This window comes from Oncorhynchus clarkii, chromosome 13 (assembly GCF_045791955.1).
Source record: "Oncorhynchus clarkii lewisi isolate Uvic-CL-2024 chromosome 13, UVic_Ocla_1.0, whole genome shotgun sequence".
NCBI classification, from domain to species: Eukaryota; Metazoa; Chordata; class Actinopteri; order Salmoniformes; family Salmonidae; genus Oncorhynchus; species Oncorhynchus clarkii.
The window spans coordinates 18,527,352-18,540,182 of NC_092159.1; the positions used below are offsets into that span (position 1 = coordinate 18,527,352).

At 40.3% G+C, this 12,831-nt stretch overlaps 1 protein-coding gene across 1 annotated transcript in view; it reads left to right on the forward strand.

Annotated features, from left to right (window-relative positions):
• The window catches only part of LOC139424541 (VPS10 domain-containing receptor SorCS3-like), a 216,792-nt gene that overhangs the window by 155,194 nt on the left and 48,767 nt on the right, over nt 1–12,831 (forward strand). The window contains exons 6-7 of the mRNA XM_071176480.1: nt 7,644–7,708; nt 8,986–9,104. Coding sequence (XP_071032581.1) covers nt 7,644–7,708; nt 8,986–9,104 — 184 coding nt within the window. The remainder of the gene's footprint in view (nt 1–7,643; nt 7,709–8,985; nt 9,105–12,831) is intronic.

Here is a 12,831-nt window from a genome sequence, read left to right on the forward strand (position 1 = left end):
ATCCATAAAACTCAGTTTAGCTGGCGTTCTTCATTCAATAATCCACCTGTTTCCCTCCTTCAAAATGCATAGAAAATGAATCCCAAATGTTACCAATAAACTTATCCAAACAAGTCAAACAACATGTATAATCAAACCTCAGGTAATCTAATATGTAAATAAACTATAAAATTTAAGACGGAGAATAGTATGTTCATCACCGGTATGGAAACACTACAGCCAAAATGGGAGCCACTTAGAAAAACTACAGGGGGTGCTGAAGATGGTGACGAGTGCAGAAGAGAGTTCAGCTTGCTCCGAGTAACCTTAACTTTTATCCCTCTCAAACTTATTTAAATGTAACGGAACTTGGCTTATAGTAAACACAATAGAGAACAGCGCTTAGTTGACCTCTAATTTGATCTGAAACTTTGAGAAATGGAAGACAAACATTTGTGAAATAGCAAAGGGAGGAGAAGGCAGTTGCTAGCTGAGTGCTCATACATTGGAGACAAACCGCCACCTGACTCCTCGGGAGAAGAAATGGAGGATTCTGGACATTCGGTTGATTCTGAAAATCCAGTCAAAGAATTGTCTTTGCATGAACTACAGGTCAACTTAATCGATGCTGTCTCTGCAAAGATAAACGAAAGAGCCAATGGTCTGGAGAAAATGTATAAAAAACAGTTGACCTCGAGACCTCTCTGAATCATGCATACAAGAGTATCGAAGAGCTTAAATTTGCAAACACTGCTACTTCTGAGAAATGCACTGCACAGGAGAAGACCATCGCAGACATGCAAGAGCGCTTATCGGAAGCAGAACGATACTGGAGAAGTTGGGGGCTACAGCTTTACGGTGTCCCCGAGGACCAGGATGAGAATGTGAAGCACTTAGTAAGAGACATCTGTAACCGTGTGGCATCGGACTTCCCCGATGGATATATGGATATGGCTGTGGATGTCACTTATCGTATTAGGAAGAAACAAGAGGCCATCGTCAGCCGCTCGATCATCATCCAGTTTGCTTTTTCGCACAGCGAGAGATGCAGTTTGGAGGAAAATAAATACGAACGGGGTGATTTGTTCTATCGGTAGGTTTACGAGGTAGCTCCTTCCCCCACTGCAAACTGAGCGTTCTAGTTTTGAATTATGGTGTTACTGTTTACAAGTTAAGACTTCTGTTAATACATATTAGAAGCAACTTTTTATAGAGAGGATAGAGTTGAGATTGCATAGGATTTTTCTATTCTATAGATATGGACTTGAAGTTTATGTCAATCAATGCCAGGGGGATACGAAACCTGTTGAAGAGAAAAGCTTTTATTTGTAAGGACTGCAACGCAGATCTTGTATATGTTCAAGAAACACATTCATGCAAAGAGGACTATAATTTTTGGAGAAATCAGTGGGGCAATGTCATTTTTTTGGCCCACGGGACTAATCATTCAGCTGGGGTTGCAATTTTAGCACACAATTTCAAAGGGAAATTTTTGTTTACTCAAATGGACTCCAATGGACATTGGCTAGTAACGGCCATCAACCACATGGACAGATTATTTGTGTTTTGTAATGTACAGTGCCTTGCGAAAGTATTCGGCCCCCTTAAGTTAATACTTTGTAGCGCCACCTTTTGCTGCGATTACAGCTGTAAGTCGCTTGGGGTATGTCTCTATCAGTTTTGCACATCGAGAGACTGAATTTTTTTCCCATTCCCATTTCCCATTGCAAAACAGCTCGAGCTCAGTGAGGTTGGATGGAGAGCATTTGTGAACAGCAGTTTTCAGTTCTTTCCACAGATTCTCGATTGGATTCAGGTCTGGACTTTGACTTGGCCATTCTAACACCTGGATATGTTTATTTTTGAACCATTCCATTGTAGATTTTGCTTTATGTTTTGGTTCATTGTCTTGTTGGAAGACAAATCTCAGTCCCAGTCTCAGGTCTTTTGCAGACTCCATCAGGTTTTCTTCCAGAATGGTCCTGTATTTGGCTCCATCCATCTTCCCATCAATTTTAACCATCTGATACTCCTTCCATTTCAATATTATCGCTTGCACAGTGCTCCTTGGGATGTTTAAAGCTTGGGAAATCTTTTTGTATCCAAATCCGGCTTTAAACTTCTTCACAACAGTATCTCGGACCTGCCTGGTGTGTTCCTTGTTCTTCATGATGCTCTCTGCGCTTTTAACGGACCTCTGAGACTATCACAGTGCAGGTGCATTTATACGGAGACTTGATTACACACAGGTGGATTGTATTTATCATCATTAGTCATTTAGGTCAACATTGGATCATTCAGAGATCCTCACTGAACTTCTGGAGAGAGTTTGCTGCACTGAAAGTAAAGGGGCTGAATAATTTTGCACGCCCAATTTTTCAGTTTTTGATTTGTTAAAAAAGTTTGAAATATCCAATAAATGTCGTTCCACTTCATGATTGTGTCCCACTTGTTGTTGATTCTTCACAAAAAATACAGTTTTATATCTTTATGTTTGAAGCCTGAAATGTGGCAAAAGGTCGCAAAGTTCAAGGGGGCCGAATACTTTCGCAAGGCACTGTATATGGATACAGTTCTAGTCCTCCAAATAACTTCTAGAGGATATTGAAGAAATTCTTAAAAGTCTTCTGAGAAACTATTCATCCAGTCAGATTATAGTTGGTGGAGATTTTCATATGGTTTATTCGTATGAGACTGATAGATTGCCCCAACATTGGTGTAAAAAAGTTGGTGAATTTCTGCCAAAGCCTGGAATTAACCTCGCTAGGGTACGTGGGACGCTAGCGTCCCATCTGGCCAACATCCAGTGAGATTGCAATGCGCCAAATTCAAATACAGACATGCTCATTATAAAAATTCTGAAAACAAAACATATTTTACATAGGTTTAAAGATTAACTTTTTGTTAAACCAAACACAGTGTCATATTTATAAAATGCTTTTTGGCGAAAGCATAGCTAGCCAGAACATACCTAGCCCAGAACATAGCCCAGTTGACAAATTATTACAAACAGTAACCAGCCAAACAGAAGCGTTACAAAACAACTCAGAAATAGAGGTATAATGAATCCCTTACCTTTGATGATCTTCATATGGTGGCAATCAGAAGACATTCATTTACTCAATAAATGTTCCTTTTGTTCGATGAAGTCTCTTTATATCCAAAAACCTCAGTTTTGTTAGCGTGTTTTCTTCAGTAATCCACAGGCTCAAATGCAGTCAAAACAATCAGACAAAAAAATCCTAATTGTATCCGTAAAGTTCATAGAAACATGTCAAACGATGTTTATATTCAATCCTCAGGTTGTTTTTTAGCCTAAATGATCTATAATATTTCAACCGGACAATAACGTCGTCAATATAAAAGGTAAACAAGAACGGCACTTGCTCATGAAAAAGCTCTCCGACACGGTAGGGTCCACTCGTTCAGACTGGTCTTACTCCCTCATTTATAAGAATACAAGCCTGAAACGATTTCTAAAGACTGTTGACATCTAGTGGAAGGCATAGGAACTGCAAATTGAGTCCTAAGTCAATGGATTCTGTCATGGCATTGAATAGAAAACTACAAACAAACAAAAACTACTTCCTGAATGGATTTTTCTCAGGTTTTCGCCTGCTAAATCAGTTTTGTTATACTCACAGACACTGTTTTAACCGTTTTGGAAACTTTTGAGTGTTTTCTATCCAAATCTACCAGTTATATGCATATCATATCTTCTGGGCCCGAGTAGCAGGCCATTTCATTTGGGCATGCTTTTCATCCAAAATTCTGAATGCTGCCCCCTACCCTAGATAAGTTAATTGACATATGGATAGTTAAAAACCCTGGAGAGATACAATACACATGGAGTAATAGAGATCGTTCTTTACAATCAAGAATTGATTTGTGGGTGATAACCTCTAGTCTTGAGCCCAACAGTGGAGAGATAAAAATACTGCATGCAGTCCTGACGGATCATAATGTCATATGGTTGACTGTAAGAATGTGCAGTAATGATGGTAAAATATTCTCTGGTGGTTATTGGAAATTAAATAACTCATTGTTATTGCATGATGATTTAAAAAATGTGATTACGAATCTAATTTCTGTTTACTGGATTTTAGCTATATCTAATGCAGAATATGGGAAATATTGGGAAGTGCTGAAATGTAAAATCCGCTCAGCCTGTATTACTTATGGAAAACGGCTTGCTATAAGAAGGAAATGTGAGATAGCTGAACTCTCTAAGACAATTGCCGATATCACAGAGATTGAGCATGTTGATCTTAATGAGAAATCTAAATTGAATGATTTACAGAATCACCTCATAAGATCCAGAAAACAATGGCTTGAAAAAGGCGAAAAGAACAGTAGATACTTTTTTAATTTGGAAAAGATGAGAGGAGAACTCAACACACTTCGGAAATTTAAGATGAATGGGTTACCACTGAGGATAGAGAGTTGTTATCAGACTTTACCACTAAGTTTTATGAGAATCTTTACTCCTTAGATAACAATTTGAGTGACTAAGGATCTCCTTGATTCTATAGAGAGTTAATTCTGTTAGTGAAGATTTCAATCAGTCTTGTTGTCAATATTTATCCGTTATGGACATCCAGTACGGGGTTGCTCAGTTAAAAAAAAAAAATCTCCAGGTTGTGATGGATTAACCTCTGAATTTTACAAAACCTTCTCTGAAGAAATAGCACCCTTTTTACTTGAAACCTTTAAGGAGGCTATAAAGAAGGGCGAACTACCTGCCTCTCTGATGCAAGGGGTTATTACTCTTATACCTAAACCACACAAGGATCTCTTAAATATTGATAATTGGTGTCCAATCACACTCCTAAATAACGACTAAAAAATGATAGCCTTAATCATTGTAAAGAAATTTTAAAGTCTTGCTTGAATGATCTCATTGATGAATGTCAATCAGGGTTTATGAAAGTGCGCCATATATGTAATAATCTGAGGTTGGTGTTAGACTTGGTTGAGTATTGTGATCTATTGGATGACTTCCCTGTTATCCTATTTTTGTTTTTTTTAGAAAGCATTTGATACAGTAAGTCACAATTTTATCTTTGATTGTCTTAAGCATTTGAAATTTGGTCATTTTTTTGTTGATGCTATTAGAACTCTGTATAATGGTGGCAATAGCGGTATCAAACTCTGTCATGGAACAGCCTCAAGGTTTAACATTTACAAAGGAATACGACAAGGTTGTCCAATTTCACCTTTTTTTATTTTTGTTAGGATCTCAAATATTATGCTCATTAGTTCATAAAAGTCCATTTGAAGGCATTACATTCCAGGCCAGAGAGATCAAGATATCCCAACTGGTGAATGACACTTCACTTTCTTTTGAAAAATGTGTCACAAGCTAGATTAGCATTGGATATTGTGAAGCAGTTCTCCAAAATCTCAGGTTTGGCATTAAATCTTTCCAGCGCATGTGACAAACTTTGATTTGATTTGATTTGAATAACTAGCGTTGCTGGTGGGAAATTCTGTGTACCATTCTGCTCATTTCCACTGTTGATATGATTGGACTGTGATAAATCTACATCCACAGTGTCACCATTTCACATTCTGCCTCTCACATGTCACATACATACTGTACATTCATAAAATAGGAAGATACTGTATAATTTGTCACCTCTCATCCAATCACATCGGACCACCCCCATTCTGAGGAAGTACACACTCATCACAAATGTAGCTCTGAATTTATTCTGCCTCATTGCTTTCATTCCTAGAGATGTAGGAGATGCTCTCTGTGTGTGTGTGTGTGTGTGTGTGTGTGTGTGTGTGTGTGTGTGTGTGTGTGTGCGTGTTTGTCAGTTTGGATCACCACTTTATTTTCAGAACTTGAAATGTCAGCATAAATGTAGAGAGGATTATTTATTCAAGCTTTTATTCACATTCCCCTTGGGTCAGACATTTACATACACTCAATTAGTATTTGGTAGCTTTGCCTTGAAATTGTTTAACTTGGGTCAAACGTTTCGGGTAGCCTTCCACAAGCTTCCCACAATAAGTGGGTGAATTTTGAACCATTCCTTCTGACAGAGCTGGTGTAACTGGGTCAGGTTTGTAGGCCTCCTTGCTCTCACACGCTTTTTCAGTTCTGACCACACATTTTCTATAGGATAGAGGTCAGGGCTTTGTGATCACTCCAACACCTTTACTTTGTTGTCCTCAAGCCATTTTGCCACAACTTTGGAAGTATGCTTGGGGTCTGTGTCCATTTGGAAGACCCATTTGGAAGACCCATTTGCGACCAAGCTTTATCTTCCCAACTGATGTCTTGAGATGTTGCTTCAATATATCCACATACTTTTCCATCCTCATGATGCCATTATTTTGTGAAGTGCACCAGTCCCTCCTTCAGCAAAGCACCCCCACAACGTGATGCTGCCACCCCTGTGCTTCATGGGTGGGATGGTGTTCTTCCGCTTGCAAGCCTCCCCCTTTTTCCTCCAAACATGATGATGATCCTTTGCTGTTGTTCAGGGATTGATTTGCAGTTTTCGCACCAAAGTATGTTCATCTCTAGGAGACAGAACACGTCTCCTTTCTGAGCTGTATGACGGCTGCGTGGTCCCATGGTGTTTATACTTGCGTACTATTGTTTGTACAGATGAATGCGGTACCTTCAGGCGTTTGAAAATTACTCCCAAGGATGAACCAGACTTGTGGAGGTCTACAAAAAAAAATGCTGAGGTCTTGGCTGTTTTTTTTTTATTTTTCAATGATGTCAAGCTAAGAGGCATTGAATTTGAAGTTAGGCCTTGAATTACATCCACAGGTACACCTCCAATTGACTCAAATTATGTCAATTAGCCTATCAGAAGCTTCTAAAGCCATGACATAATTTTCTGGAATTTTCCAAGATGTTTAAAGGCACAGTCAAATTATTGTCTGTAAACTTCTGACCCACTGGAATTGTGATACAGTGAATTATAATTTAAATAATCTGTCTGTAAACAACTGTTGGAAAAATGACTTGTGTAATGTGCAAAGTAGATGTCCTAACCGACTTGCCAAAACTATAGTTTGTTAACAAGACATTTGTGGAGTGGTTGAAAAACAAGTTTTACTGACTCCAACCTAAGTGTAAACTTATGTAAACTTCTGATTTCAACTGTATATATATATTTTTTAATCTGTCCAAGTTAGTCCACTATACCCATTCAAATGATATAATACAGTGATATACAGTACAGTGATTCTAACTTTAATTATGTGGCACAGCCTTGCCGGTGTACAGTGCCAGACAAAATAAATACCATATGTAGGTTGTTGCGCATATACACTTTTGTGACAGATACCACTTTTTGGTAGAATAACAAACCCACAGTGTCTGGTTGTTGCTGAGGGTAATGTGACATTTTGTGACACAGCTCTGGGGAGAACGTCCTCACATGGAAAGGCATTGCTATTTTATTGACATCATTGTTGAGACAACGCTGAAATGAGACGTCTATATCTGGAGTGGAATACCTCTGCTGAGACACATCTCCCTTTGTTTATTGTCTTCTTCCCTCCTCTTCCTCCCTCCTCCGCGCTGCTTCTACCCTTCTCGTCTCCCCTGCTCCTCTTCCCTTCTTCTCATTACTTTACCCCCTCCTTCCCCCTCCTCCTCTTCATCCTTCCTTCTCTCCTCGACTTCTTTAATCCAGGTCTGTAACGGGTCTAGACAAGGAGTCAGATCTGGTTCATATGGAGGCACACACCCCCAATGGACGTGAGTAGCACTACACACACACACACACACACACAGACACACCTCTATTTTTCTCTCTGTCACGCACACTACAGAGAAATGCCCCCACATTCACAGTCCAACTATCAGCCCTCTAACGATAGAAGAGAGCGAGAGTCTGTCAAGGAATAAATTCCACCCTGGGTTTAGAGTTGTGTCCCAGGGGAAAGACGGTGGATTTCCCCACTGATAAATGCAGTGCACAATACTTGATTAATATGGCCTTTTCCTCTAATCTCTCTCACCCTGGGAGTGTCAGCTCCATAACTCGCCACGGCAACGCCACCCAAGGTTATCCATAGGTGATATTGTGAGATTGTTTATTCTAGCTATCTCCTGCTGCTGTTGTTAGAGCCCCGGGATCAGAGACAGTTTAGTTTTCTGTACACAGTGAATGACCATAGTTGATCATGTTGAATAGTGACAAACCTACAACTTTACATACTGTATTGTATGAAACAATCACCATTATAGAATGGAAACCACAGCATACTGGTCAAATTACAATTATATATATAAACAGTCAGTACACTGTCACAAGAGTAATGGTATCTCCTCTATTGCATGTCAATCACAAACCATACACAATTTCCCCTCAAGTTCAATTCATACAGACATATAGCCACGGTTTCCAGGCATCCTCACGTTCTCGAGAACAGGGGGCCTGATCCTGTGGTGGAAATTCTAACCGAAAGGAGAGAGACTGTACTCCTCAAAACAACCTTATAATAAGATTTGCAACAATGGAGCAGTTCACTATGCACTTCAACAGTTGTTGCAGTTGAGTCCCAATGAACAGTGTCCGGTCCCAGATTTTATACAGAGGTACATCCTTTTTGTACACGTGGCAGTCAGCAGATAGTGTGTTAAAGGCAATTAGTTTATTAGTCTGTGCAGATTTAGATAGCACAAGGTTGATATCCAGAGGGCTCAACCGTCTAACTGCATTCACAACAACAAACGTTATAATGTGCTCCTTTCTGCAAATTTCCGTGCATGTGACTTCCTGTAGATAGTAAACCCACAGGGTGTCACATGCTGTGGTCCCACCCAAACGGATTTTAGCCAGACGTCCAGTCTTATGACTAAGTCACACAAAGACAAGTTTGTATTAGGTTAGAAAAAACACTAGCATATAAAGATAGACTATTCTTAAGCAGTAAAACATGGGATAGCATGGCTAATTTGGTAATTTTCCACAATAATCCACAGCTGGATGAATCCAGATATCCAGTAATCTCTATCTCCTCATCTTGCAGGTATACAGTATGTAACATGCCGGGCTCTAACATGCTCAGAGGCCAACAGAAACTACCCCTTCCCTGGATACATCGACATCAGCTCACTGGTGGTCCAAGATGACTATATGTTTATTCAGGTAATGCTCTGTCTGAGGAGAATATAATGTACCATATTGTATGTTGACCATGATGCATTGCATAGGATAAGCATCGTTAGCCATCAATATTATTGGCATTTGTTATGTGTTACGCACAACTTGGTTTGGCTAGGACTGGGAGGGGATTTGCATATTTTACAGCACAACATGCAACAACTGGTTGTTCCGCAGGTTTGAGAAAATGGTATGATAAATATGAATATTTATGATGAATTGTTACGTTGACACATTGTATGAACGGCAGTATGTTCTTGATTAGGATAGATATGGGAACCATTGATAGACGCAAAGTTTTTTAACTGTTAATTTTGCATTCAGACCCATTGACTTTTTCCACATTTTGTTACGTTACAGCCTTACTCTAAAATGTATTTAATAATTTTTCCCTCATCAATCAACACACAATAACCCATAATCACAAAGTGAAAACAGGTTTACATGTTTTTTTTGCAAATGTATAAAAAAAACTAAAACAGATAACTCAAATACATTCAGTCCCTTTGCCTGGGACTCAAAATTGAGCTCAGGTGCATCCTGTTTTTATTGATCATCCTTGAGATGTTGCTACAACTTGATTGGACATGATTTGGAAAGGCACACACCTGTCTATATAAGGTCCCCCAGTTGATAGTGCTTGTCAGAGCAAAAGTCAATCAGTAAGGTCAAAGGAATTATCCGTAGAGCTCCGAGACTGGATTGTGTCGAGGCACAGGTCTGGGGAAAAGTACCAAAACATTTCTGCAGCCTTGAAGATCCCTAAGAACACAGTGACTGACCTCCATCATATTTAAATGGAAGAAGTTTGGAACCACCAAGAGCGGGCCGCCCGGCCAAACTGAGCAATTGGGGCAGAAGGGCCTTGGTGAGGGATGTGACCAAGAACCCGGTGGTCACTCTGATAGAGCGCCAGTGTTCCTCTGTGGAAACGGGAGAACCTTACAGAAGGACAACCATTTCTGCAGCACTCCACCCATCGGGCCTTTAAATTAGAGTGGCCAGACGGAAGCCACTCCTCAGTAAAAGGCACATGACAGCCCGCTTTGAGTTTGCCAAAATACACCTAAACGACTCTGTGACCATGAGAAACAAGATTATCTGGTCTGATGAAACCAAGATTGAACTATTTGGCCTGAATGCCAAGCGTCACGTCTGGAGGAAACCTGGCATCATCTGTACAGTGAAGCATGGTGGCGGCAGCATCATGCTGTGGGGATGTTTTTCAGTGGCAGGTACTGGGAGAATAGTCAGGATCGAGGGAAAGATAAACAGAGGAAAGTACAGAGATGAAAACCTGCTCCAGAGCCTCAGACTGGATTCACCTCCAACAGGACAAGACCTTAAGCACACAGCCAAGACAACGCAGGAGTGGCTCCGGGACGTCTCTGAATGTCCTTGAGTGGCCCAGCCAGAACCCAAACTTGAACCTAATCTAACATCTCTGGAGAGACCTGAAAATAGCTATGCAGCGATGCTCCCCATCCAACCTGATAGAGCTTGAGAGGATCTGCAGTGAAGACTGTGATAAACTCCCCAAATACAGGCGTGCCAAGCTTGTAGCGTCCTACCCAACAAGACTCTAATCTGTAATCACTGCCAATGGTTCTTCAACAAAGAACTGAGTAAAGGCTCTGAATACATTTGCAAAAATGACTAAAACAAGTTTTTACTTCGTCATTATGGGATATTGTATGTAGATTGATGAGGGGAAAGAAACTAATAAATCAATTTTAGAATAAGGCTGTAACATAAAAGATTTTGGGAAAAGTCAAGGGGTCTGTATACTTTCCAATACTTTGTCATTTTGACCTCCGAACCTTGACCAGTTGTTACGCTGCATGGATATTTTATTTCTAACCACACATTCTGTTTAAAGAAAAGGCACCTCGCGTGACATATGTAAAATATGCAAACCTTTTTTTTGAACCTTCATTTAAGAGTCTGCATTTGCACACTATTCTGATTCAGATGTGAAACCTAGGGAGTTTTATATTCTTCCATACCAGTCCCCCTGTATGTCATATTAATCATAATTTATGCAAGAGACAGACATCTGGTAATGTGCTGAATTCTAAGCAATGCTGGTGCAATTTTTGGGTCATGTTTTAAGTTCCCTCCCACCGCCTGAATATGATTTACTTTGACATTGTGCAAATGAGGATGCATGAATTTAAAAGTAAACAGTTAAATAGGAATAATTATCCTGACAATCCAGTCCATTATAAATAACTTTTCCATCCATATTGAACTCCAAAGGACTACCTAGTTGTTTGTAGTATTTGAAGGGGAGAGTTTTGGATGTATTTCTATTAGAACATGAATTAGGGCCAGAAGGTTTTCTAGGTCAGGTCACATGGTCAGGGAAAATTCCTGGTCCTAACTATTTCAATTAGAGCCAAAACGTTTCCCTTGAGGAAGTGGCTTGACCAGGAAAACTCTAGCCGCTTTTATTCTTTGTCAGCAGTTCAGGAAGAACTCCCAGCCCTAAACCTGATGCCTTGGAAAAACTCTGCCATCTAGTTATAGCCTAAGACTTCTTCAAATTCAAGTCACATTTTCTGGAAAAATACAGGTTCTACACATGATTGGCTTCATTCTGCCAGAATAATGGAAATTGAGATTTCTGGTTTCTTGCCGTGCTTGAGGCATCACTACAGACCCGGGTTCGATCCCGGGCTGTGTCACAGCCGGCTGTGTCCAATGGAGCCATGAGTCGGATTTCCTTGCCCTGTCGCGCTCTAGCAACTATTGTGGTGGGCCAGGCGCTTGCACGCTGACTTCAGTCGCCAGTTGTAAGGTGTTTCCTCGGACACATTGGTGTGGCTGGCTTCCGGATAAAGCATGCAGTGTGTCAAGAAGCAGTGCGCCTTGGCAGGGTCATGTTGTTTCGGAGGACACATGATTCTTGACCTTCGCATCTCCTGAGTCCGTATGGGAGTTGCAGCGATGTGACAAGACTGTAACTAACAAAAGGAGACCTCGAAATTGGGTAGAAAAAGGGGTAAAAAAAATAACAACAAAAATAAATTCTGTGGTCTAAGAGATCCCTCAACTATGTTTGACCACACTCATACGTCTCCCTAATTAAATCCACAAACACTCAACCTATACCTCCTACCGCATCTTCAATTCAGGGAACCTACAAAGTTTCCTCGCGTTGCATCACAACCGAACAAATTCTATGAAAGTGGGTAATGAAAAATCAATCATCCCAATATCTCTTTCAGTTCTCTCTCATTGAAGTGCACTTAGAAGCACACTAAGAGGCCTAATTAGTTCTATCATATGATAATGATCCCTTTTCACCTACCCCCTTTTCCAAACCAGAAAGCCAGCAGCTTGTTTTGTGGATTAATTATCAATTAATGGAATTACGAAAGAGGAAGTACATTAAATAAATTGCTCCCTAGTGCTGGCGCTAGGACAATCACACTTTTGTTGACGGAAAGTGTTCTCCTGTCCTGAGAGTCTCTGAAGCCTGTGCTCTAATTACAGGTTTCTAAAATGTTCTTCCCCGCTGGCGGTGTTTGTACTGCATAGGCTAACAGCAGCTAACAGCTCGAGTGTTTGCTTGCTGAGGCGCTGGTATCATTAAGGACGACTTTCCTAAGACAGGCCACTGAGCATTGCTTTGGAGAGAGTAATGAGGCTATTGATTGTCACTACGAGATATTTACCCAAGTCTACCTTCCACACCACAAAGAGCATC